At 40.7% G+C, this 24,976-nt stretch overlaps 2 protein-coding genes across 2 annotated transcripts; one reads left to right on the forward strand and one right to left on the reverse strand.

Annotated features, from left to right (window-relative positions):
• Positions 1-336: 336 nt before the first annotated feature.
• LOC117306010 (histone acetyltransferase KAT2A-like) lies at positions 337-16,136 on the forward strand. The gene is made up of 17 exons (XM_033790863.1): positions 337-537; positions 910-1,045; positions 2,767-2,912; positions 4,370-4,459; positions 5,345-5,526; positions 6,127-6,318; positions 6,733-6,854; positions 7,462-7,662; positions 8,821-8,889; positions 9,443-9,516; positions 9,654-9,847; positions 10,823-11,075; positions 11,407-11,550; positions 12,404-12,518; positions 13,321-13,430; positions 14,861-14,945; positions 15,268-16,136. Exons 1-17 carry the CDS (start codon positions 337-339, stop codon positions 15,459-15,461), a joined length of 2,508 nt encoding a protein of 835 aa, XP_033646754.1. The 3' UTR covers positions 15,462-16,136.
• A 1,274-nt stretch (positions 16,137-17,410) lies between these two features.
• Positions 17,411-21,785, reverse strand: LOC117305993 (corepressor interacting with RBPJ 1-like). The gene is made up of 6 exons (XM_033790847.1): positions 21,648-21,785; positions 20,422-20,516; positions 19,737-19,971; positions 19,394-19,540; positions 19,005-19,099; positions 17,411-18,480 (listed from the first exon to the last, which is right to left on the reverse strand). Exons 1-6 carry the CDS (start codon positions 21,717-21,719, stop codon positions 17,607-17,609), a joined length of 1,518 nt encoding a protein of 505 aa, XP_033646738.1. The 5' UTR covers positions 21,720-21,785; the 3' UTR covers positions 17,411-17,606.
• Between the last annotated feature and the right edge of the window lie 3,191 nt (positions 21,786-24,976).

The following is a 24,976-nucleotide window of genomic DNA, read 5'->3' on the forward strand; positions in this document are numbered from 1 at the left end:
TTTATTTGCAGTTTGCACTTACCCGACAAATTTTGCAGAAATTTTTGACAAATTTAATGTCCGAGTTTTGGCTAGTCAGTACTTCAACACCTACCTCTCATCAATTACATGCAAAGTATATGGTTACCATACTATAAAATACTGAACCGCATGCGTTCTATGTTTTTTTTATGAGCTTTGTCAACGCAACATCGTCCCCATTTCCAACCATTATTTACAATAGTACAGAGCGCTCATCCTCTTACTGCTCGACAATCCCTGGGAACAAGGTTGATGTTAACGCGCAAGTACCTTGTGTCGAATGTGTTTTAGACACCTTTTGTCTGCTGCAGCAAAATGGCGACTGCCCCAGTTCCAGAATCCACTCCTCCGGCTGCGGAGTTGGTGACCCAGCGACGTTCTTCAGCGACTCACATCAATCCAGGTGAAATCAGTCGACCCATGAACCTTCAGAGAATCGCTCAAAGAAAAACCCAAGTCAGAAATTATCCGAAGACGAAGAAACTGGAGAAATTGGGCATCTACTCGTCATGCAAGGTTCGGATTTTTTTTAATAATAATTATTATACAGTTTTTGTTATTGTTTTCTACAGTGCATTGTTGCATGAATAATCGCCTATTTCCGACATAACATTGTTGGTGGTCTTAAACTCAAGTTCCTCTTGCCTTGGGGTAACGGAAAAGTTTCCGTATGGCGCCACCACTTTTTCATTCGAAATAAAATAATATAGTATCTAATTTACCTGATTGATATATGATATCCCTTTTTGTAAAAATGAGTGAAAAGTGGTGGCGCCATAAGGAAAGTTATCCTTAGTAACTACTGCTTCATATCATAAATAGAGGTGTAACTGTAAGGTTTTTTTTTTAAAGTTGAACAACATTGTTTGTTGTGTGAATTTTTTGCAGGCTGATGATTCTTGCAAGTGCAATGGGTGGAAGAATCCCAATCCACCCCCTACGCCTACACAGCCAAGCCGTCTAGACATTGCCACACCTCTTGCCAGTCTGTCTGATCCCTGCAGGAGCTGCAGCCACCAGCTTGGTAGGTGTCTACAGTGGGCTTTCCCAAATCCATAAAAATCCTCCACTGTGAAGTTTGATTGGTCAAGAACCAATCATGTGACGTGCAACAAAAACGCATGTTACATGGCTCGGGGTCGGGTAACATGAAAAGTGAAGTGCACCGTTGTACATCACCTTGATCGTTCCAAACATTGGTTGATTTCCAGCGCTGTGTATGAAACACCCAATGGCTCAGTCAGGGGAACAGTGAAGAATTGTTTTTATTTATAAAATACTCAATCGTAATAATGTTTGAAGATGAAAACAGAACTTCGAGAAGAGGATCGAAAAACTATGTTTAGGTATAACAAAACAATTGTTGCATGCTGTGACTGGGGTCCATGGGTTTTGTACACCGTTGGTGGCAAATGGCACTCTCGGCTTGGCCATGGACCCTGACATATGTAGCGTGCAACAATTGTATATTGCCGTATGCATCATGCAGGACTCACTCCTTGTTTTGTACTATCAATAAAATGTTTGTCTTTCACCTTTGAACTTGGTCTCAGACCCCCTATGATTGTATAACTTTGTAAACGTGAAAACTTTGGATGGCTCCTAAAACTGCGACAAAATTGTATAAAATGAACAATGAACTTGATGTACAATGAACTTGTTAGATGGGGGGTTACGATTATCGCAACTATTTACTTGTACACGTTTTGTGTACATCTCTTCAGCCGCTCAATGAAATGAACAATGAACTTGATGTACAATGAATTTGTTAGATGGGAGATGGGGGGTTACGATTATCGCAACTATTTACTTGTACACGTTTTGTGTACATCTCTTCAGCCGCTCAATGAAATGAACAATGAACTTGATGTACAATGAACTTGTTAGATGGGAGATGGGGGGTTACGATTATCGCAACTATTTACTTGTACACGTTTTGTGTACATCTCTTCAGCCGCTCAATGAAATGAACAATGAACTTGATGTACAATGAACTTGTTAGATGGGAGGTTATGATTAATGCAACTATTAACTTGTACACATTTTGTGTACATCTCTTCAGCCGCTCAATGAAATGAACAATGAACTTGATGTACAATGAACTTGTTAGATGGGAGATGGGGGGTTACGATTAACGCATCTATTTACTTGTACACGTTTTGTTTACATCTCTTCAGCTGCTCAATGAAATGAACAATGAACTTGATGTACATTGAACTTGTTAGATGGGAGGTTATGATGAATGCAACTATTTACTTGTACACATTTTGTTTACATCTCTTCAGCCGCACGATGAAATGAACAATGAACTTGATGTACAATGAACTTGTTAGATGGGAGATGGGGGGTTACGATTAACGCATCTATTTACTTGTACACGTTTTGTGTACATCTCTTCAGCCGCTCAATGAAATGAACAATGAACTTGATGTACAATGAACTTGTTAGATGGGAGATGGGGGGTTACGATTAACGCATCTATTTACTTGTACACGTTTTGTTTACATCTCTTCAGCTGCCCAATGAAATGAACAATGAACTTGATGTACAATGAACTTGTTAGATGGGAGATGGGGGGTTACGATTAACGCATCTATTTACTTGTACACGTTTTGTTTACATCTCTTCAGCTGCTCAATGAAATGAACAATGAACTTGATGTACAATGAACTTGTTAGATGGGAGATGGGGGGTTATGATGAATGCAACTATTTACTTGTACACGTTTTGTTTACATCTCTTCAGCCGCTCATGTTTCCCATCTGGAGAATGTACCGGAGGAGGAGATAAATCGCCTCCTTGGCATCGTTGTAGATGTGGAGAACCTCTTCCTCTGCGTGCATAAAGAAGAGGATGCGGATACCAAACAGGTCTACTTCTACCTTTTCAAGGTGAGTTGATTATCCTTACATTGTAGGTCACGGTTTTAAAACTCTCTGGGGACAGGTTTAAATAAGGGAATAAAAGGGTAGTGACGACGGCCGTTTAAAACTGGCATGGTCCTTGCCGTGTGGGAAGGCAAAGGCCTTTACCACACTGCAACAACCCAAGGTCACTACTCTTTTATTCCCAGTCATAAATGCCTTTCTGGTTAAAGGCAGTGGACACTATTGGGTAATTGTCAAAGACTAGCCTTCACAGATGGTGTATCTGAACATATGCATAAAATAACTAACCTGTGAAAATTTGAGCTCCATCGGTCATCAAAGTTGCGAAATAATAATGAAAGAAAAAAACACCCTTGCCACACGAAGTTGTGTGCGTTTAGATGGTTGATTTCGAGACCTCAAGTTCTAAATCTTAGGTCTCGAAATCAAGTTCGTGGAAAATTACTTCTTTCTCGAAAACTATGGCACTTCAGAGGGAGCCGTTTCTCACAATGTTTTATACCATCAACCTCTCCCCATTACTCGTCACCAAGAAAGGTTTTATGCTAATAATTATTTTGAGTAATTACCAATAGTGTCCACTGCCTTTAAAAGGCGTAATAAAGTAAGAAACTCAGTAAAACTTATCCGCTTCCGCTTTCTGTATGTACGACGTCCTTGTGTTGCATTGTTATGACTGATAATAATAATAATAATAATAATAAGACTTACAATGCGCACATATCCACCCTGCTGGGTGTTCAAGGCGCAGTAAAACCAAAAACAAAACAAAAACAAAACACAACACAAAGAAAAACAGACACAACAAAAAAACCTGATACGCCTAGTTTCCGGATTCGTTCATGCGCGTTGTAGTCTCGGTGCAAGATGTTCTTGTTTTCCTTTCACACACAGCCTGGCCAACTCACCGGTCATTGCTTTGGTGTCCATTCAATGTACCAAAAGAAACTTTCAATTTCTTCATGCCATGCGATGTGATGGGAGGGTGTAGTCTATCCCACACCAACTCGGGGCTCGGTCGCAGCCCTCTCCTCCCCTGTGTCACCTAGACACACATCCCAGTGAACCCTGTTAAGGACAAAATGCCTTTAAAACAAAGCATCAGGGCCCAATTTCATAAAACATGCAAGCACAAAAATTTGCTTTTAAAACATGAAATTTCTTACTTGATAAAAACAGGATTACCAACTAAATTTCTTTTTGTTGCATATTGCTTGTTACTGGTATTCAGCTGTTGTTTGCTTATCCTGAAAATCACACAGAAATTTGGTCGGAAATTGGGTTGGAAATTTCATGCTAAGCAAATTTTGTGCTTACTTGTTTTATTAAATTGGGCCCAGGTCATGCCATGAGATTCTCTTGAAATTCAGACCCTGCTTCTAGGTCATTTCTAGGTTTTATCATTCTGGAGTTTCACTTTCGTTTTTATTCAGTGTTTTACATTGTTTTATTTTGAAAAGCTCCTGAGAAAATGCATCCTACAGATGAGCAAGCCGTCGGTAGAGGGTCCACTTGGAAGTCCACCATTTGAGAAGCCAAGCATAAACAAGGCAAGTCTTTCACTATTTAAAAGGATGTGTGTGTGTCATATTGCTTTAACTATGTCCATTTAAAACATTGGGTGTGTTTAATTAGCTTCCCTGAGTTGACCCCAGTCTATGCATCAAAGTGGGCCCCTGTCGTGAGCTAATCGAACGACAGCTTCCCCCAACATTCACACCAATGCATCTTGGGACAACAGACCTACGTTCATTGTGTGTATTTCATTAAAAAATGTTTTTGCATTTTGTCCTTTTCGCTTTTTTGAGATATATCGCCGAACCTTTTCGCTTTTTTGAGATATATCGCCAGAAATCCAGAGCAATCATGTCCGGGCAGGAAGAATAATCCGTAATTTGAATACCAATCTGTAAAGCGTTACTGCCACAGATAAAGGTTTTGGGCCATAAAAACCGAGTCACCACATTATTGGAAGTAAAATGCCTCTCAAAATGCTTTTTACTATCGGAAGCTGCTGTAGGCTTCTAACCTTAAGTTGTTATTAACTGTGACTGGTTTAATTGAAAAATGTTAATGTGGAAACGATTCTCTTAGTTCTCTGGCCTCCGGGCTTTCTTCATATAATCTGGCGGAGAAAGAATATGAAGTTGTCAGATGTGTTTCTCCCGATAATATATCAAAGTATAGAATGACCCGAATTGATAAGTTTGAAAATAAAGCCACCGCTGGCGGCTCTTGGTCCGGGGTTTGATGTGTGAATAAATGAATATATTAAGTCAACAAAGAAGCATAAAAAATACGGTTTACACACGTTTTTCTGCCAGTCACATAACCATTAATGTAGAGAGTGATAACACCGAATGTATACCTCCCAGGTCCCTCAGTTTTAAAGAGAAAAATAAGAACAAACTTCTTTTTGACTCGATTCTTACCAGGGGGTCACAAATTTTGTGGTGTACAAATTTGGGCATTTACCTCAGAAGGACTGGCAGACGATGTACGACCTGGCAAAGATGTTCCTTCATTGTCTCAACCATTGGAAGCTAGAAACACCAACCGTTAGGAAGCAGCGAGCCCAGACAGACGATGTAGCTGCTTACAAGGTCAACTACACAAGGTTGGTGCAGTTTGACCTTTCGACCACAACTTTATAAATCTGCAATTACTTCACTTATTTTATGTATTTCAAATGATAAACCAAAAGGGTAACTGACTGGGTAAAGTATAAAATTATTTGGGGTTGAACAAAGACAATCTTTGTTTCAGACTAGTGCGAAGTTTGAACCATCTACCTTTGGATGAACTTTCACACGCTCTACTGACTGAGCTTTCTACCCCCATGTTGACCCCCATGTTGGTGCCCATTAACAAAAAGAAAATGCCTTGGTGCCCTTTAAAAAAAACATCAAGCCTGCACCAACGTGTCCTAAAAAATATAGGGCAAGTTAGCGTTCTACATAGCTTTAATGTGTGTATAACTATTTTGTTCACTTCTGGATCTGGATCTGGATAAATATTCTCAGCGCTCTAATTAGAACCAATCGAAAAGAATAGATGATGAAGAAATTTAAGTTTTAGATGTGGGAGGAAAACCCCAGAGAATTATTCCAGGGAAAACCCACGCAGTCGCGTAGGGACTGAAAACCAAATTCACATAGTGTCCCCCTAGGGTCTCGGAGACGCCACTATACCAACCTTGCTTCTGGTCATTTTTAAGGTGGTTGTGTTATTGCCACGTCCCAGCATTCTGCGATAGTCTCCCACGCTACGAGACAACGCACATCTTCGGTCGATCGCTCCTGCGTTCAGTCTTCACCGTCATGAGGCGGCAACTTCTGGACAAGTTCAGAGCGGAGAAGGACAAGATGCCGCCTGAGAAACGAACCCTGGTGCTTACTCACTTCCCAAGGTTAGTACGCACTGTTCTTTGGCGTGTCATGGCCTAGCGGATAAGAGCACCAAACTCATGCTATGGTCAGCAACGTGTGGGTTCGAAAAATTCAAGACAACAAAATTTATTACTAAAAATCACAATTAGACATTAGTGACACAATTATTCAATCCTTTCAGCATGAATGTTACACCGTGACTATTTGAGGCGCGGCTAGTTGAGTAGTAAACTTCACTAGTCACCCAGGCCAGATTTGAGCACCGAACTCAAGCTCTGGTGTTTCTGATCAGAAGAGTGTGGGTTCAAGTCCCCATTGTGACACTTGTGTCCTGAATTAAGACACTTAACCAATATTGCTTCATCCTTCAGATGGGATGTAAAGCTGTACATCTGGTGTGTCCATGCAGCTGAATTCTTATAAATTTGTTCCAGGTTTCTTTCAATGCTGGAAGAGGAAGTCTATGGACCTAGTTCACCAATCTGGGACCCTGACTTCTCACCTATGCCTGGTAGTACTTGTGTGCCTCTTCCAGACCCACCTACACCAGACAATGGTATGGTCTTTGGCTGCCATAGACCTTAACGCAAATACTCATTACGCACGCGTTAGGCGTGGAATGAGGTGCATGCTGGTCTAGCTAAGACCAGCATGCACCTCATTAAACAGTTGGCTCTTGCACATTTGGGTATTTGCGAAAAGGTCTATTGTAAATATGGTTTTTCCTATTTTGGTTTTTGCTTTCTTTTTCGGCTGATTTCTGCATTTTATAAATCCTGTTTATTATTTGTTTGAATGATCTTCCAATCAAGGGAACTCGGCAAACTCCCACAAGGGATATAAACACCAAGCTGGCAACAGCCAATCTCTTTCACAAACATTGGTTTAACGTCTATGACAATGAATTACACAAATCAAGAAAATTGTGATTCATTAACTAGACGACAATATTTATTCTAGTCATTGTGAAATCAGCAGTTAGCTGAGGGATTTGAACCCACAACCTTATGATGCAAGTCCTGCAGTACATTATTGTTTTATTATTGTTTTACATGCAGCTTTTTTAACGTTACTTCTGCAAACCACGTACAATCTTCAGCCTTTGGTATGAGAATATGAATTCTGTTCAATTTGCTTTATGTCCCTTATAATAAACTCCACAGCGAGCCCTTTGGCAACCTCAGTCCCAACAGCAGCGAGCACGGTACCAACCATGGGTCGCATCACCATCTCAGCCACCGCGGCTTCAACGGCGACGTTGGCCGATAACAGTACCTCCTTTAACCTCAGCCCTGGGTTGGTCAACAGCAAGAAGGCCGTCAAAGTGGGCGACTCTGAGGAAGAGGAACCTGTAGTCGAAAAAGGTATTACTAGTATTAAAATACCTCCTAAAATTTGGATCCTAGTTTCAAACTTTGTTGTCGGCAATAACATGTTGCAAGTGGGCTAGTAAACAAAAAAATGCAATCCAAAGTTTGACCCCCAAAATAGTAAAGTACACAGTCTCCGATGTTCTCCTCGTGCTACAAAAAAAAGTTGGTTCACATTTGTCCCTATTTCTGGGATACGAATGTCGGCAGGTCTGTAACATGTTGAGCAGTGGCTCTCATAATGGGCAAAGCTCCATTAAAGAATTTTTAAGTTGTACACATTCTCTTCAGAGAGCAAGTGTGTTTACTTTAAGTTATTTGGGTCATTTAACTTAGCAGTTGATTTGCCTATAGCTGTCAGCAGCCCTACTGGTAATTAAGTCCACTTTTTGAAAAGGAATTACATAGAGATAACAGGTGTGAGTTGCGAGACGAAAATGATGTTTCATTTTTAGCCTGTTTCTTTAATGGAGCTTTTCCGTAATGCTGGCCAATCTGCCCTACTGGTAATTAAGTTCACTGTTTCAAAAGGAATTACATAGAGATAACAGGTGCAAGTTGCCAGACGAAAATGATAATTATTTGAGCCTGTTTCTTTAATGGAGCTTTTTATAATGCTGGCCATTCTGCATCAAAAACTAATTTTGTGTCTACAGCAGACCTTGAACTTTGGTCTTGAAGGGTGAGAGGCACCTGTATGAGGAAAATGTGGTACGTTCGATCAACTTTTCTGGGTCGACCCCGGTCTGCGCCTGGTATGTTCGAATAGCTTTTACGTCATTCCAGGGGCACACCCAGGTCAACCCCCAGTGCCCTGCTTGTGGAACGGGTCACTTGGGGCTGACCACGAGAGGGTGAATGTGATCGTTCACCTGGATGAGAACGGCCGGGTTGACCCGGGAAGCTAATCAAACTCGCCCTGTAATTGAACTTTGCACGGGACACCAAGTCAATTACTGGGGGTGCCGCGGGTTATTTCGGGGCTTGCTACTGTAAAACCAAGTTGGTATTTGCCTACAGCAGGCTTTGGACTTCGCTCTTGGAGGAGCATCTCTATGAGGACTATGTAAATGAACCTTGCAGAGGGCACCAAGGCAATTGCTACAGTATGCCTCCTTGAATCAAATTGAATTATTTCTTATTTTAATAAAGTGGCTGAGAAGAGGAAGAGTGATGACTCGGAGACGATCGAAGATGCCAAGAGACAACGACTCTTAGAAGGTAAAACATGAAACTTGTAATCACAATCCTAATCTGAATCAGAATTATATAGTCGCCAAAGCATCCTAATGGAAACATCACATCAACTTTTTTTATAGAAGACAAAGAACAAGTTTCAGTTTTAGATGTGGGAGGAAAACCCATGCAGTTAAAACCCAAATTCACAAGCAAGACTCCGGTCTGGGTATCGAACCGGGGTCCACACAGGTGAACTGCCTGGTCGTTTAAAGGTTTGGTTATACTTTGGAAATGACCCTAAACAAAATTGGTTAGTGTTTATTCTAAAGCCTACTTTTTATAAATATCTTAATGGTAGTATAAAGCATCCTGCTCAGTTATTTTGTTTGAAGTGTACTCGTTGAAATTAAAATCAATAAAAATATGTCGAAAAATCCTCAAAGATTGAAAAAATGTGATTAGTAAATGTTATGATTTTCAGATAGGTTCTGCTTAGTACCTTAAAACCCAAGGTCTCAAGTTGAAAGATGTGCCCATTACTGCAATCAAGAAATATCTTCATGTAGATTCAAGTGTTTGGTTACTTTCTTCTCAGACGATATTCCAATGAAAGTTGTGAGTGAGGTGTTATCGACGATCACGGATCCTGCTGCGATGGTTGGCCCTGAGGTAAGCCATTGCAGAAGTGCTCAATGTAAAGTATTTATGTACACTAAAGTAAAATAGTAATAAGAATATTTGTATGGGTATCCATTACACAAGATGTTCAATTGAGGTCCATTGTTCTACTCATTATCAACTCACAGAGTAGTCTGTTTTCTGCACATGCTGCCCGGGATGAGGCGGCCCGCAATGAAGAACGCCGTGGCGTTATTGAGTTCCACGTCATCGGGAATTCCATCACACGAAATCCATCTCGCCAGACGCTGATTTGGCTGATCGGACTTCAGAACGTCTTCTCCCATCAGCTACCAAGGATGCCTAAGGAATACATCACAAGGTAGGGTAGCTTTTGATATCCTGGTAGCATAAAAATTGAGTCTTGTAACTTGGGCCCAATTTCAAAGCGCTGCTTAGCGGCTGATTTTGTGCTTACTGTTCAATTTCTATTTCATAGTGCTGCTAACCGTAAGCACACAAAAAGGCATGCTACCCTTCCAGTGCTTACCGCACGAAAATATATGACGTCAAAATGCAAACCAACGTAAACGCGCAATATGGCCGCCAAATTTGTCTGCTAACCTGTGAAATACGCTTGCACCGTAGCAAACTTTTCTGCTACAGTAAGCACGAAAATTTGCTTACCGTGAAGGAGCGCTATGAAATTGGGCCCATGCTTGTAGCTAGACCAATTTGGTGGCGGGCAAGAAATCAAGTCCACCAAGGGTGAAGGATCAACAAAATGATTCATGTTTAATTATGGGGCTATCATTGCTGAAGTGCAAGCTCCAGGTAGGCATGATGCCAGGCTTCCAAACTGTTCATGTTTTGGGGAGCCATCGATATTAAGTTGATTGGCCTTTTGACTGTGTTCTTTCTCTGCAACATTTGATGCTCCTTCTCATCAGCTGTGTCTCAGATCAATGACAGTTGACATCACTTTGAAATCTGTGCTGGGCAGCACAATGTATTTTGCTCAGAGTGCTGGGTACAAATTTCGAGTCTTGGGCAGGCCCACCCAGCACCGCCCACTGTGGCTACAACACTGCTTGTAAACCTTTCCCCCACTTCCATGGAAAAGTTTGAGTGCGTTTTGGCGACCCCAACCAAAAACATTGTCATCGTTGAGCGTTTTCGCGTGTTGGGTTGAGCGCGGTGACGATGCTGGTCAGACCACCCGGTAACCGACTTGTTGAGTCGGTTGGGCTCTGGTTAGGGTCGCCAACACGCACTCAAGGGCATCACATAAACTCAATTTGACCTTCGAGACCCTCTTGACAAACTAACTACTTATCTTATTCTTGACTGTCTTTAGGTTGGTGTTTGACACCAAGCACAAAACCCTCGCCCTCGTCAAGGACGGACGGGTCATCGGTGGAATCTGCTTCCGTATGTTCCCGACCCAGGGCTTCACCGAGATCGTCTTCTGTGCTGTGACCTCTAACGAGCAGGTCAAAGGTTACGGTACCCACTTGATGAACCATCTGAAGGACTACCACATCAAACATGGAGTCTTACACTTTTTGACCTTCGCTGATGAGTATGCTATCGGCTACTTCAAGAAACAGGTAGGTTTGATGACTGCGCCCATTTTTATAGAGTTGCTTACCTTAGAATTCTGGGTTTGAGATCATCATGCTTTGCTTACTCTGCAAGCGTTGAAGTTATGTGTTCATCGTGTAAGAGTGCCTAGTAATAAGTAGTACACATGTGCAAGAAAGCAAAAGCAAACAAATTAATTTGGAAAAAAAAAGCCATTTTGAAGAGAGAAAAAAGAAAGAAAAAACCTCATCCTTCCTTTTTCAACAAGACATAATTTTTTTTATTATTTGGCCTTATGCAATCTTTAGCTGCAGAAATATTCTTTAAACTGTCTCTCCCAATTGATATTTCTCGCAGGGTTTTTCAAAGGAAATAAAGCTGTCTAAATCTGCGTATGTCGGCTACATCAAGGACTATGAGGGCGCTACACTGATGGGCTGTCAGCTCAATCCTCGCATCCCGCATACAGAGTTCTCCCAGATCATCCGGCGGCAGAAAGAGGTGCGTTTTATTTGAAGTTGTCGAGGCATTTCAAGGCCTGGCCGTTTGAGCCTCCGTTCAGCATCTGACACTACTCGCCTCATGAAGTCTAACTCGGTCAAGCTCTGTTCCTCTTTGGTTTGTTTGTTTGTTTAATAATAATAATAAAAGACCGTTATTATATAGCGCTTTTCACACCCGAGGGTATCTCAAATCTCATTACCCCCGGTCACTGGGCCTTAAATCATTCCTTAACCATCTAAACTCCCTAGGGAGTATACAGCCTGTGCGACAATTATATGTGCTAATCCGTTAAACCAATCACAAGAACCATCTCTGCCCTCACAGAAATCCCATTTACCCCTGGGTGGAGAGAAGCAATTATAGTTAAGTGTCCTGCTCGGGGATACAAGTGTCATGACCGGGATTCGAACCCACACTCTGCTGAACAGAAGCACCAGAGCTTGAGTTCGGTGCTCTTATCCACTCCGCAATGACACCCTGTTTAGATGATCTTCCCAAAAGAGGATTTGGTCAACCTCCCACAAGGGATGTTGACACCAAGCTGCCCTCTCTCCCATACAAACAATATAGGAAGAAACTATACATAAATAGCAAACTTGCGGGTACAATCTTGTATTAATCTCTTAAACGTGGGAGTGTTGGCTCTTAGAAGAGCCGGTGTGGTCTCGAGGTTTCGAACAGCACTCTGACATCTTCAGGAGAAACTCCCACATGAGAGACCTACAAATGGTTGTACCTGCAAGTTTACTATTTAATTTTAGTTTCTTCCTATTTATCCACACCATGAAAAGCTTCAAACAATAACACTCACTCTAGTCATTGATTTGTTTTTTTAACCGTTTGTGTGTAGATTGTCAAGAAGCTAATTGCGAGGAAACAGGAAGAGGTTCGGAAAGTCTTCCCCGGGCTGACCTGCTTCAAGGAAGGGGTGCGACAGATACCCCTGGAGAGTATTCCTGGACTGGGTGAGAGTCTTTCCATTATACTATTATCATTCCTGACATTATGTAAAACGTCTGCTTGGAGACAGGCCTGATACTTCATGAAGGCAACAAAGGCAATTGCCTCTGTGTCCCCTGGTCATTGCATTGGTGCCCTTGAAATGCTCCAGTAGAAATTTACAATTTCCTCATAGGGTGCCCTTTACCAGGGAGATAATGCCTTTGTGCCCTTGCCCTGTCAAAAGACGAAGCATAATTAAAGATATTTGTGAGACTCATTATTTTATCATCATTCTCTTTAGACAAAGATATTGACGAAAAAAGAAAAGAAAAAAACACCGGACTTGTTTAGTCCAGAGCCTTTTTGCTCGTCACCGAAATCACTGGGCTGATGGTCCAGTGTAAAATTTGAGCCCAAAATGGCAGACTGGCTGCATGTGATGTCGGTGCAAGAGTGTAGAGTGTTGTGGCCGAGTTGTTAAGAGCATCAAATTCAAGTTCTGGTGCTAAGCCACCAGAGTGTAGGTTCGAATCCCGGTCGTGACACTTGTGTTATTGCTTCTCTCCACCCAGGGGTATAAATGGGTACCTGTGAGGGCAGAGATGGTTCTTGTGATTGGTTTAGCCAAGTAGCGCAGATAATTGTCGCACAGGTTGTATACTCCCATGGGAGCTGAGAAACGTTGAAAAAGGGATGTTATTTGCCCTATGACCATGGCACTAATGTAAAGCGCATTGATACGGGTATTGTGAAATGCGAATTATTATTATTAGTTATTGTTATTACTTGTTCTAGAGGAATATAATTTTGTTCTTCTTTTCACAGTTGAGGCAGGATGGAGACCGCCAAAAGAGAAACCTCCGCCAACGAAGCTCTGTAATATGAGTGAGGAGCAAGTCTACCAACTCTTCAAGACTGTCCTGACTGCAACCAAGGTAAAATGATATGCAGATTCAATGGGAGACTTTTTGAAAGCTCTGCCACTAGAGGGCAGCAGACCTACCAGGTAAGGGTGCACACTCCTATAGCAAACAATGGTAAATGCTAAAAATTCAAAAATACTCAAAAAAAATTTAGAAGTCTCTCAGCCTCTTGAAAATGAAATCAGATACATTGTCATACAACTAAACTTCAGATTTCTTCTCAATTTTTGGTAGGTCAGCATTTTGGAATTTTTGCTAATTACCCTAGAAGAAACACTCCCAAAAACTCATGCACACTGCTTGTTATCCTTGGAGAACTCGTGTCCAGTACATCCTGTTCCATAACAGTTTGGTTTATGCTGGCAATGTGTTATGAAAAACAAAATACAGTTTGGCTAAATCTAAAATACAAAATCAAAAACACGCAAAACACAAGGTATTTGCTGTCAGTGACCGTCACTCATGCTTCTCCTATTCCTAAGTTGTTGACATTACCTGGTGAAGAGCGCCCTCTCTTGGTGATTGGCAGATAGTCTAAAGTTTCCCATTCAATTCACAAGTATTTCTATAGACCCATTGCATATGACGTCACACACTCAAAAAGGAGGCAGATCATTGGACAATAGTTGTTCTCTGTGCGTAAAAATGTGCGCGTGACCTTAGTGACCTGTAGCATTAAGCAAGGGGGAGCTATTGATTTCTTACACAGTAACGAATGTGCTCCTTTGGGTGTCAACTCTCTTGTTTGTATACGATAATCGATTTTGACACCCAAAATGACACCCAGGATAGGCACATGTGTGTACGCTGCGTGTATTACAAAGGGTCCATACTGTCAAAAAAATAGCATTGCAGAATTGATAATTATACAATGTTATAACAGAACAGAGTAGTTTTAGGTTTTATACAGTCAAAGCAAAGGAACAGTTTGGAGGCAGATTTGATAAGCTAAAACATGTAGTAATGAGCCTGTGGACAAACAGAGAAAAGAAGACCTATTTATGAAATCGAAGGAGATCTGAACTTTTCAAACATGCTTAGGTATGGAGGATGAACATGGACAAAACTTTATAAAAAATTTCCTTGGCGCCTAGTGCTCAAGGAATGTAGTTTTGGGTGTGTTCGATTAGCTTTCCTGGGTCGACCCCGGTCTGCTCACGGTACGTTGGAATAGCTTTGACATCATTCCAGGGGCTCACCTGGGTCAGTCCCAAGTGCCCTGCTTGTGGAACGGGTCACTTGGGGCTGACCCAAGGTGCATGACGTCACAATGAGAGGGCGAGTGTGATCGTTCGATTAGCTCTTGTCAGGGGCTCACCCAAATGAGCACCGTGGGGTCGACCCAGAGAAGCTAATCAAACACACACAATGAATGGTTAGTCAGAATGCTCTGGTCCCCTGTATCCACACCACATGATTCCTTTGGTTTCTTTTCATATTAGAATCACACAAGTGCCTGGCCATTCCTGAAGCCTGTAGAAGCCTTGGAAGCACCAGACTATTACGACCACATCAAGTACCCCATGGGTGAGTTGTCTTCTCTATGGCCATGTTCCACACAAAATTATTAAAATTTTGTTTAACGAAGGAAAATTTACTAAAGTAGGACTTGAACTTGTGACGTCCAAGTTAACATGCTGGTCCTCTACCAACTGAGCTGTCTAGCCCTATGTTTGGCGCCCCCTATTTTTCCGGGGTGTACTTTGCTTTTAAATATTGTTTGGAAAACTCTTACAACTATCTGTTTGTGTGTTTTTTAAATGCAAAAAAAAATTAATGGCCTGACGTTTCGACCCTAGCAGAGTCTTTTTTTAAGGCTGAATGTTTTTTTTTTACTGACGTGTTATAGATTTGAAGACGATGACTGAGCGACTGAAGAACAAGTACTACTGCTCCAAGAAGTTGTTCATTGCAGATATGCAACGGATCTTCAGTAATTGTCGAGCCTATAATGCAGCCGATACAGAGTATGTTAAAGGTGCCAATACACTGGAGAGGTTCTTCTTCAATAAGATTAGAGAGTTTGGGATTATTGATAAGTAATATGAATTATGAATGAGATTTATCCTGATTGCTATTAAGTATGATAGTGCCCTGTTGGCGCGTACCTCGCATACTCTCAAAAAGCGCCATTCTAACGACAAAAGGAGGCAAATCATTGAACGATGGCTTTTCCGTGGCAGCAAAATGTGGGTTACCTAGAAGGAAGCGTACCTGGTAGTGATATGCAAAGGGGGTCTACTGATTTCTATAGAAGCCCTTACAAAATGCTGAATGCATCTCTGAACAATGCGCGTTTACCGTTTCCATCATTTTGATCATCAAATAATTTGTGCACGATTTTCACTCCCAAAATTATGGTGTTCAAGGGGTCTATAGACCTCATGCACATGACGTCATTTGAGTAAAGTCGCCTCGCCTAGAGGTCACATGGAGGTTTGTTCCCAGGCCAATCATGTGTACTGTGTGTTCAAATGTGAATGCTTCCATTATTTCATTATCATTTTACCTCTAAGATTGCGGCATTATGACGTTAATGCATCACTCACTAAAGTCCTAATAATAATAATAATAATAATAATAATAATCCGTTTTTATATAGCGCTTTTCACACCCGGAGGGCGGCCCAAAGCACTTCGCATTATTAACCCTGATCACTGGGCCTCATTTAACTTCTTAAACCATCTCAGCTCCCTGGTGGAGAGTATACAGCCTTGTGCAACATTAATATGCGCTACTCGGCTAAATCGATCACAAGAACCATCTCTGCCCTCACAGGTACCCATTTACCCCTGGGTGGAGAGAAGCAATTATAGTTAAGTATCTTGCTCAGGGACACAAGTGTCACGGCCAGGATTCGAACCCACACTCTGCTGAACAGAAAACACCAGAGCTTGAGTTCGGTGCTCTTATCCACTCGGCCACGACACTCCTAGGATTTCTTGTTAAAAGTTCCATCAAGAGTAAAATCACTAGTAACTACATTGCAAATGATTTTAAGCACATTGGCCATACATTTAATTGCTATTGAGAAAACAGACTTTAGTTCATCTACTGTACGTATACATCAAGTGTATTATTATCCCAAAGTCCTATGGAAGGAAAAAACCCCAAAAACAAACCTACTCTGGTTTTATTCTTACACTGATGTGCGTAACAGTACATTATTAAAAACACATGTTTAAGAATCTGTACATATTAAAACCAAAAACTAACTTATGCTCAACTTATGATTAAATCACCGTTTTCTTTGCTACTATTTTGTACAAATGTTTTGTTTTTATCTGAGGTATGTACGCTTTGTGTATAATATCATGTCATTCAAAACTCAAATAAACTTAATTGCATTTTGTTTTTATAATAGAAATTGTGCTTGGATCATTTTGTTGTAATCTTGAGGACTGCAGGGACCAATTTCATGGCTGTTTACTGTAAGCAAAGAATCTGCGCTTACAAAAGCAGGGATTTCAGAACCTAGTCAAGCGTATTCCACAGGTTAGCAGAAAATATCTGCTTGTGCATTCATTTTAGTACTTATCATCACTCTACCACCCCCCAGACATGATTTTATTGTTGACTTTTTTTAACCAAGTTTTCTTGAAAAATTGTGTCTGAAAAATTATATTAAAGAGATTTTTCATTTCATGACCATTGAAATTTGTTGGGCAGAGGTCAGGTCATTCAGTCGTTTGCGGCCTGTATGAGCGTTTCGATACAAGCCATTTATTGCCAGTTATAGACTATAAAGGGTCAAGTGGAAGGTACAGAAAATTGTGGCAAGGCCAAATCCCACCTATCTTTAAAGGCAGTGGACACTATTGGTAACTACTCCAAATAATTATTAGCGCAGAACCTTACTTGGTAACGAGTATTGGGAGGAGGTTGATAGTATAAAACATTCAGAGTGAAGTAGTTTTCGAGAAAGAAGTGTTTTTCCACGAATTTGATTTCAAGACCTCAAATTCGCTTGACAAGGTTTGTTTTTCTTTCTCATAGTTATCTCGCAACTTCAACGACCAATTGAGCTCAAATTTTCACAGGTTTGATATTTTATGCATAATGTTGGCATGGGGTTTCTCAACACACCCCTCTTTACTACGAGGCTAAAATCCCTAATTAACAGCAACCTCCTTATCACTCAAACGTTAACCAACAAAATGTACAAGTACAATCCATCACCGCTCCCTTCTATCGTCTGTCTCTATATTCCTTCACACGTTGCCCTCCTCTATCCCCATCTCCCCGATCATCTCGACTGCTTCTCTCTGCTTTGATCCTTGGTTCGTCTCTGGTATCATGACGTCTACGTTTTGATGAGCTCTGGCTACTGTATTCCTCATCACGTCTACCCCCATGAGAATCCTCCCTACGATGATCACGATCTTGATGGACCCTTCTTCTATCATCATCACTCGAGTCTCCTCTGTGCTTCTTGGTATTTCTGCCCCTGCTTGGTTTCTCAGTCCCAGAATCGCTGTCGGAATCTGATGAGCTGCTACCGTGTCGTCTACTTGATTTCTTTTGACTACGCTCTCTAACGGATTTCTCTCTTGAAGTATCACCTTTAGAGCTGTTCTGCGGCTCCTTCTTGACTCGCATTTGACTGTGGCGCATCCCTGCATCTTCATCGTCCCTTCTCTGCTGATGGCTTCCTCTCCTGTAGCCATTATCATCATCCCGGACGGGACCTCTCAGTTCTTGTTTTACAGCCTGCCTGTGATCGCTGTGCTTCTGACTGGAATGGCTCCTTCGCTCATCCTCCTTCTTAACGGATCTCTTCTCGTCATCTCGTCTACTCTTCTCGCTGCCTTGTCTGCTTTCATAACGCTCAGGGGTGCTGCTACGTCGTCTTGTTCTCGACTGCTTCCGACGTCTTCCATCTGAGCTCTCATCACTTGACGAGTCTTCACTGCTGGAATCGACTCTCTTGTGCTTCTTGGATTTCTGTTTTTTCTTTCTGGGCTCTTCGTCTGACGAACTGTCGCTTCGTCGTCGCAGTTTCTTGCTCTTCTTTTTTTTGTGTACAGATCCAGAGTGTTTATTCTCTAAGCGGTTCAGTTTTCTTTAGAAAAGTAAGAGGAAATAATAAGGGATTAGATTAGTCACTGGGTGACAACATCGGTGACAAGATTTCACAGTGATCTAAGTAAGGAGTTGTATGTTTACTATTTACTATTAAGAAGTCTTGTAATGTAGAGAATGCGAGACTCAGAATAAGCCCTGTTGTCACCAAAAACATGTCCACGTACCAATGCAACGACTGACTGTCGACAGATTATTATTAGTAATGGACCGTTTATTATTATTATTATTTGTGGACAGAATGGTGAAATGGTCTCAAAAGGAACATATTTTTTATTCATGTTTTGGAACAGCCTTGGATCAATGTTTGTCGACTGGCATAGCGTTTAATAGCTACATGGGTGTCTGGGTATCTTTTGGACACCATGTTTTATCTTTCATTTACATATAAATGTAATGTAAGTGCACAATTTGGTCACTCAGTTTTTAAGTTCCCAGTAAATTTGGACACCCTTTTACCAAATCTAGGCTGAAAGCTTGTGGATTGGGGATGTGGGGACTTACTTGAGGAGTTTCTTCTTCTGTTTCTTGGTGAGGGATTTCAAGAAGGCCTCCTCTGGGGGTGGGCCGTCATCAGAATCCTCCTCTGCAACAAGATGCTGGTGAAAATATAAAGTAAGGATAATCGTGTAAGCAAGTTTGAAAAAAGCACTGTTGGTTTTTAGAAGAACAAAGTTTGTTACCAGTCACAGGCCCAATACTTTACGGAGGCAATCACCTCCATGCCCCTGGTCATTGCCTCGGTGCCCTTGGTAATTTCCTTCATGCCCCTGGTCATTGCATTAGCCCCTGGTCATTGCCTCCTTGCCCCTGGTCATTGCCTCCATGCCCCTGGTCATTGTTTCCATGCCCCCTCGTCTCTACAAATGTTTCACTACAAATGAACATTTTACCTTATTGTATGTTTCGTCTTGTATGCTGCGACCGAGGACGTTCTGTTTGAAAGCGTAGCCATCACGCCGCATCTCTGCGACGAGTTGGTCCTGATGGACAGTCTCGGCTTTGGTTTCTTCATCTCCGGATGCTTCATACCTTGGACACTGAATGAACATAGAGTGAGAAACAGTTATGTTGTGTGGTTGTAGATTAATTGTTCGAACCCCAATCACCCCTTCACCACCTGCTGTGATATGATTTGTTTTACCAGTACAAAGAGGGACAACAGTATCTGGAAAACACGCCTTGTAAACTCCCTTTCCGGGGGTTATTGTGTAATATACAATAGCTACAGCATACCTCTTTGTCTGTGTTGATGTGCCCCATCTCGTGACACTTAACACAACGGACCTTCCTGACAGCGGCCCCGGTGTCTTGGCTTAGTCCAGGGAGTATGGTCGGAGGCTCAGCTTCCATGGGTGTATCTCTCTTCCATTCCAGCTTTCCTTGGTCGCTAGGCTCCGTCTGGTAGGCCTTGGGTGCCTCGTAGATGAAGGTTAGGCCATTCTTAACTCTCTCATCTCCCATCAACTGCCTTTAGAATGAATTATAACAACCAACGAGAACATTAAAGACACTGACACTGTTGGTTATTACTCAAAATAAATTGTTAGCATAAAAACTTAATGGTTATACACCGTCACACCAAATTCGTTCTCACTACATTCTGAAAAATGTATTCTTGGTGCAAGATGATAGTAATAGTACGATGCCCGGCAAGGAGGGAGCAAGCGAGCGGGGGATCGCGATCAAGAGAACAATTGAAAAACGTTTTGCACCAAGACTACATTTTTCAGAACCTAGTGAGAACGAGCTCGGTGTGATGTGGGTATTACGAGCAATAGAAAGCTCTAATGATATAATATAATAAAACATTGTGTTTTTGACATAGAAGTTATTTCTCACTCAAATAATAACAGACTTCAGGCCTGACCAAGCCTTTTATTAGGCATCTGAAAGCACACAAAGTTGTTTACCTACGTACCTGTTGTTGTAGTGATCTTGGTCACGTTCATATTCAGCTCGAAGCTCATCCTGTTTCTGCGTCTCTTCAGCGACCCGCTGCTCAGCTAGCCAAACCTGTACATTTATAAATAATTTAACAATAACGCACTCTGTATAAGTTAGAGGGCACTGTCATGACTGTTTGAATAACAATAACATTTGTAACTTTGGGAATTTAAATATTCACATTATTACACGTACACCTTTGGTTATAGTATGGTCATATGTTGACATGCGATTGTGGATTGTGAGTATAAAGTTTGGTAGTTGCGATAACGTAACCCTCTTCTTGACGGCGGGAGGAGGGTTACGTTATCACAACTAAAAGTTCGGAGGTCATCCTAATCATTAAAAATAGATTGTGGAGCAGTTTTTGGTCACTTCCTGTAATTTGTTTGGAATCCCGGAAGTTGTGGATCCTTTATACAGTCGCATGCGTATGGAGGGTTACGATTGAAAAGTTAACATGGTTAATAAAAAAGGGTTACTCTAATTGAATTACCATCAACACGAACAGTTACATCGACACTGACATCAGTTCAAATGGTAACACCATCTACACCTCCAATAAACTTGAATATAATAATAAAAATAGCGGAAAAGTTTCCGTATGGCGCCACCACTTTTTCATTCGAAATAAAATAATATAGTATCTAATTTACCTGATTGATATATCCCTTTTTGTAAAAATTAGTGAAAAAGTGGTGGCGCCATACGGAAAGTTATCCAAAATAGCTTCCTATGCGCGTATATCCGTCACTCGCTCGGTGATGCTCAAAAGTCAATCAGGGTAATTTTCTGCACGTCGCCACCAATTTATCCGCCGTTAATTAGCTTAGTTGGCGCTTAGTTGGTCCATGGTTGGTCAATCAAGCAAACAAAGCGCTTTCTTCAAATTAAAAACTTAAAAGGGGCAATAACATTTGTAATCAACAAAAGAAAGAGGCATATAGAGATTAGTAAAACTGTGGATGGGTATGGGCTACTGGAGAATTTCCACTTAAATTAATGAGGGTGTTGACGGTGTATTGTGCAGTGGTGACGGTAATGTACTTAACTTGTAATTAAATTAAATAAAGAAAGATTTTATCATGTTTATTTATAATATTGCAACGCTGATTGATCACATGCTGACGTTGTTCCTACACAAGCAAAATAAGGTGAAACAGTACTCAAGAAATTCATACCATTAAGATGACCACTTACCCTTTTTATATTAGCAAACGAAGAAGGATGGAAGAACTTTTTACACATGAAATTGGCGAAAGATTTCCCCATTTTTGTGATGTGTTATGAGCAAAAATTTAGAAGATTCCTTTTTTTACATCGACATATACAGCGCCCTCTTTCGCTAACAATCAGCTTTTTTATTGCGCCCTCTACTGTTCTAAGCTGGATAGTCGACCTTGTCTAGTCTTTTGCTCGGGCCGAGCGAAGTCTAGTCTTCGCTCGTACGTCCCACAACGGCCTCCCAACGACAAAAACGGAGCACCAGCACTCAAAATGCTGTCGACAGATTTGAGAGCCAAAGGGATACAGTTTAAGAATTTTGCATTGAATTCAAAAACGGAATAATTGGAAGCTGCCCCTGATTTGTACATGTGACTTCGTTTTGAATTATTATGCAAAATGAGGGTGTTTATGCCGCTTTGTCTATTTTCAGAAACCGGGTTGTTAAGAAATTGATACCATGGGCGATGTCACATAGATATTCAAGAGAGAATAAAAGAACATGCTAACACAAACAATAAAAATGTAATTGTTTAGTGATACTATAACTAATACTTTTAATTAGAGAACTATGCTACATACACCCGCCAAAAATCTTTTTTGGGGGTGCCATTGTACTCAAATAACTTCATAAAACGGATTAATATGGAAGTACGTAGGCCTATACCCAACACTGGATACGCAGGGGTGTTTACTAATGTGTGTCATTGAACGTTTTTTTTCTTTTTCTATCTGGTACGCCCAGTCAACATATGGTCCGGCGACACTGACGGCACTTATGCAAAGCAGTGGCAATTATTAGGCGCTTGTTGTTTGACGGATGACTTCGGTAGCAAAATCCCTGTTACCTTTTAAAGACACTGGACACTTTGGGTGTTTGTCCAAGATCAGTCTTCTCACTTCGTGTATCTCAACATGCATACAAATAATGACAAACCTGTGAAAATTTGAACTCAATTGGTCGTCGAAGTTGCAAATTAATAATTATGAAAGAAAAAACACCGTTGTTACACGAAGTAAGTTGTGTGCTTTATGCATGATTTCGGGACCTCAAAATCCAATTCTGAGGTCTCGAAATCAAATTCAAATATTTTAGACTAAGTGGAAAATCGCTTCTTTCTCGAAACTAAGTTACTTCAGAGGGAGCCGTTTCTCAAAATGTGTTATATGCTAACAATTATTTTGAGTAATTACCAATAGTGTCCAGTGCCTTTAATCTGCCACAGGAAATCTAACTCGCATGTAATTGTGATTTATCTTTTATTCAAATTCAATTTCCTAACGCGCGAATATTAAATTAATTATTATTTCCATTTTTGACAGACAGGTGGTGTGACGTCCTCGATTATCAATTCTCATTTTTAAAAGATTTTAAACATCTGCGTTCAGTAACGCTCGGGTGATTCTGCATAAATTGAAAGAAAGAAGCATAATATCTAGATTCATTGACGCAATAATTCAAATTATCGTCCCGTCTGTTTACTTGATGTTTCCTGAAAACTGGCTTAAAGGCAGTGGACACTATTGGTAATTGTCAAAGACTAGCCTTCACAGTTGGTGTATCTCAACATATGCATAAAATAACTAACCTGTGAAAATTTGAGTTCAATCGGTCATCGAAGTTGCGAGATAATAATGAAAGAAAAAACACCGTTGTCACACGAAGTTGCGTGCGTGGTTGATTTCGAGACCTCAAGTTCTAAATCTGAGGTCTCGAAATCAAATTCGTGGAACAGTACTTCTTTCTCGAAACTATGTCACTTCAGAGAGAACCGTTTCTCACAATGTTTTATACCATCAACCTCTCCCCATTACTCGTTACCAAGTAAGGTTTTATGCTAATAAATAATTATTTTGAATAATTACCAATAGTGTCCACTGCCTTTAAACAACCATTTTTTTTTTAAATCTATCTCGTTACATAAATCTGTAAAATATTATTTCCTGAAAACTGCTTTGAGTTTTTAGATCGTTCGTTTCCGAGTCAAGCCATAGGCAGGTTTTCATGTTTGGAAGTCGAAATCGTGTACCATGTTTTTTTTTAAGAAATAATATTGAAGAAAAATACATTGCCATTCTGTTTGAAGTATTGTCGGCTTGTCAAATAAAACTAGTCAACTAATAAATAATTTGAACAGAATGTTGCAGCTTATATGCGGCAAAACGTTACCACCAAGACTGTTTATACAAGGAGAGCTGGATTGAGAATTTTGTGACTGTACGGTACGTTTAGAAATGTTGGCAGGAGTAGGCCTTATTAAGGGTAGTCCGTCCTTGTGGTTACCGGAACATTTCGAGCACCATTTCCGAAAGCACGGATGGCAAACAACTATGAAATATAGGAACAGACTAATGTAAGGGTAAACCTGTTACATGTACAAAAGGCGGCACTTTTGGGAACAGCGAGGATCCTGGGAAACGGGACGTAGCCCGACTCGAAGAGTTCAGGCACAAAGGAAAAAATGTAATCTTTCTTTTGCATGATGTTTATTTTTTATTTTTTAATGCAAGTTTGCCCAAAACAAGGCTAAAACCCACTTTAGGTAAAGGGCTACAAGGAAGAAAACCTAGACATGCAGAAACTCAGTGGAGCTGAAGGTAGGAATTTATATTCCTCTTAAAAGATGGCAGATCATAGGATGAAGGGAAACATGCACCAGGCAAGGAGTTCCAAAGAGATATGTACGAGGGAAAAAGCTACTGGAGAAGCTCTTTGTTCTACATCCCTCGGCATGTGATGAAATAAAATTAAAAATGGTAATAATTTGACGCTAAGATTAAAATCTTCTGAGATTATGGGGTGTTTTTTCTAGACATGACTTAAACAGTTTTAAAATTTTCGTTTTTACAAAATAAAAGATGAGTGCATAGAATAGCCAATCATTTATTAAAGATACAAATAAGGTTCTCTCCCATAGGTTAGTTACGAACCTAACCAATGAAAGAAACGATTTGATTGGGTGATAGAAACAATGCGTAAAATCGATCTATCCTAATTAATTATTCCATAAAAACTATTTCGTAACCAAAACTGCTGTCGAGGGTTTTTAATCATAAACTTCACTTAACTATTTATATTCCCATCAAGGGCAAATCTAAAAATCTTGCTCTCTCAGCAAAACTGTTCAACCAATAAATTTAAATCTATGACGAAATTAATTTACCCAACCAATTAAAATAAAGTTTCGCTGATTAATTAATAAGTATGATTTAGTACATAAAGTCAAACACTTTCTGTCGTGATCGAAAGACGAGAAGTACCCCGTGAAAGCTTTGGGGGTGTTGGCTGATTTTACCTCATTTCG

This window comes from Asterias rubens, unplaced genomic scaffold (genome assembly GCF_902459465.1).
Source record: "Asterias rubens unplaced genomic scaffold, eAstRub1.3, whole genome shotgun sequence".
Classification (NCBI taxonomy): domain Eukaryota; kingdom Metazoa; phylum Echinodermata; class Asteroidea; order Forcipulatida; family Asteriidae; genus Asterias; species Asterias rubens.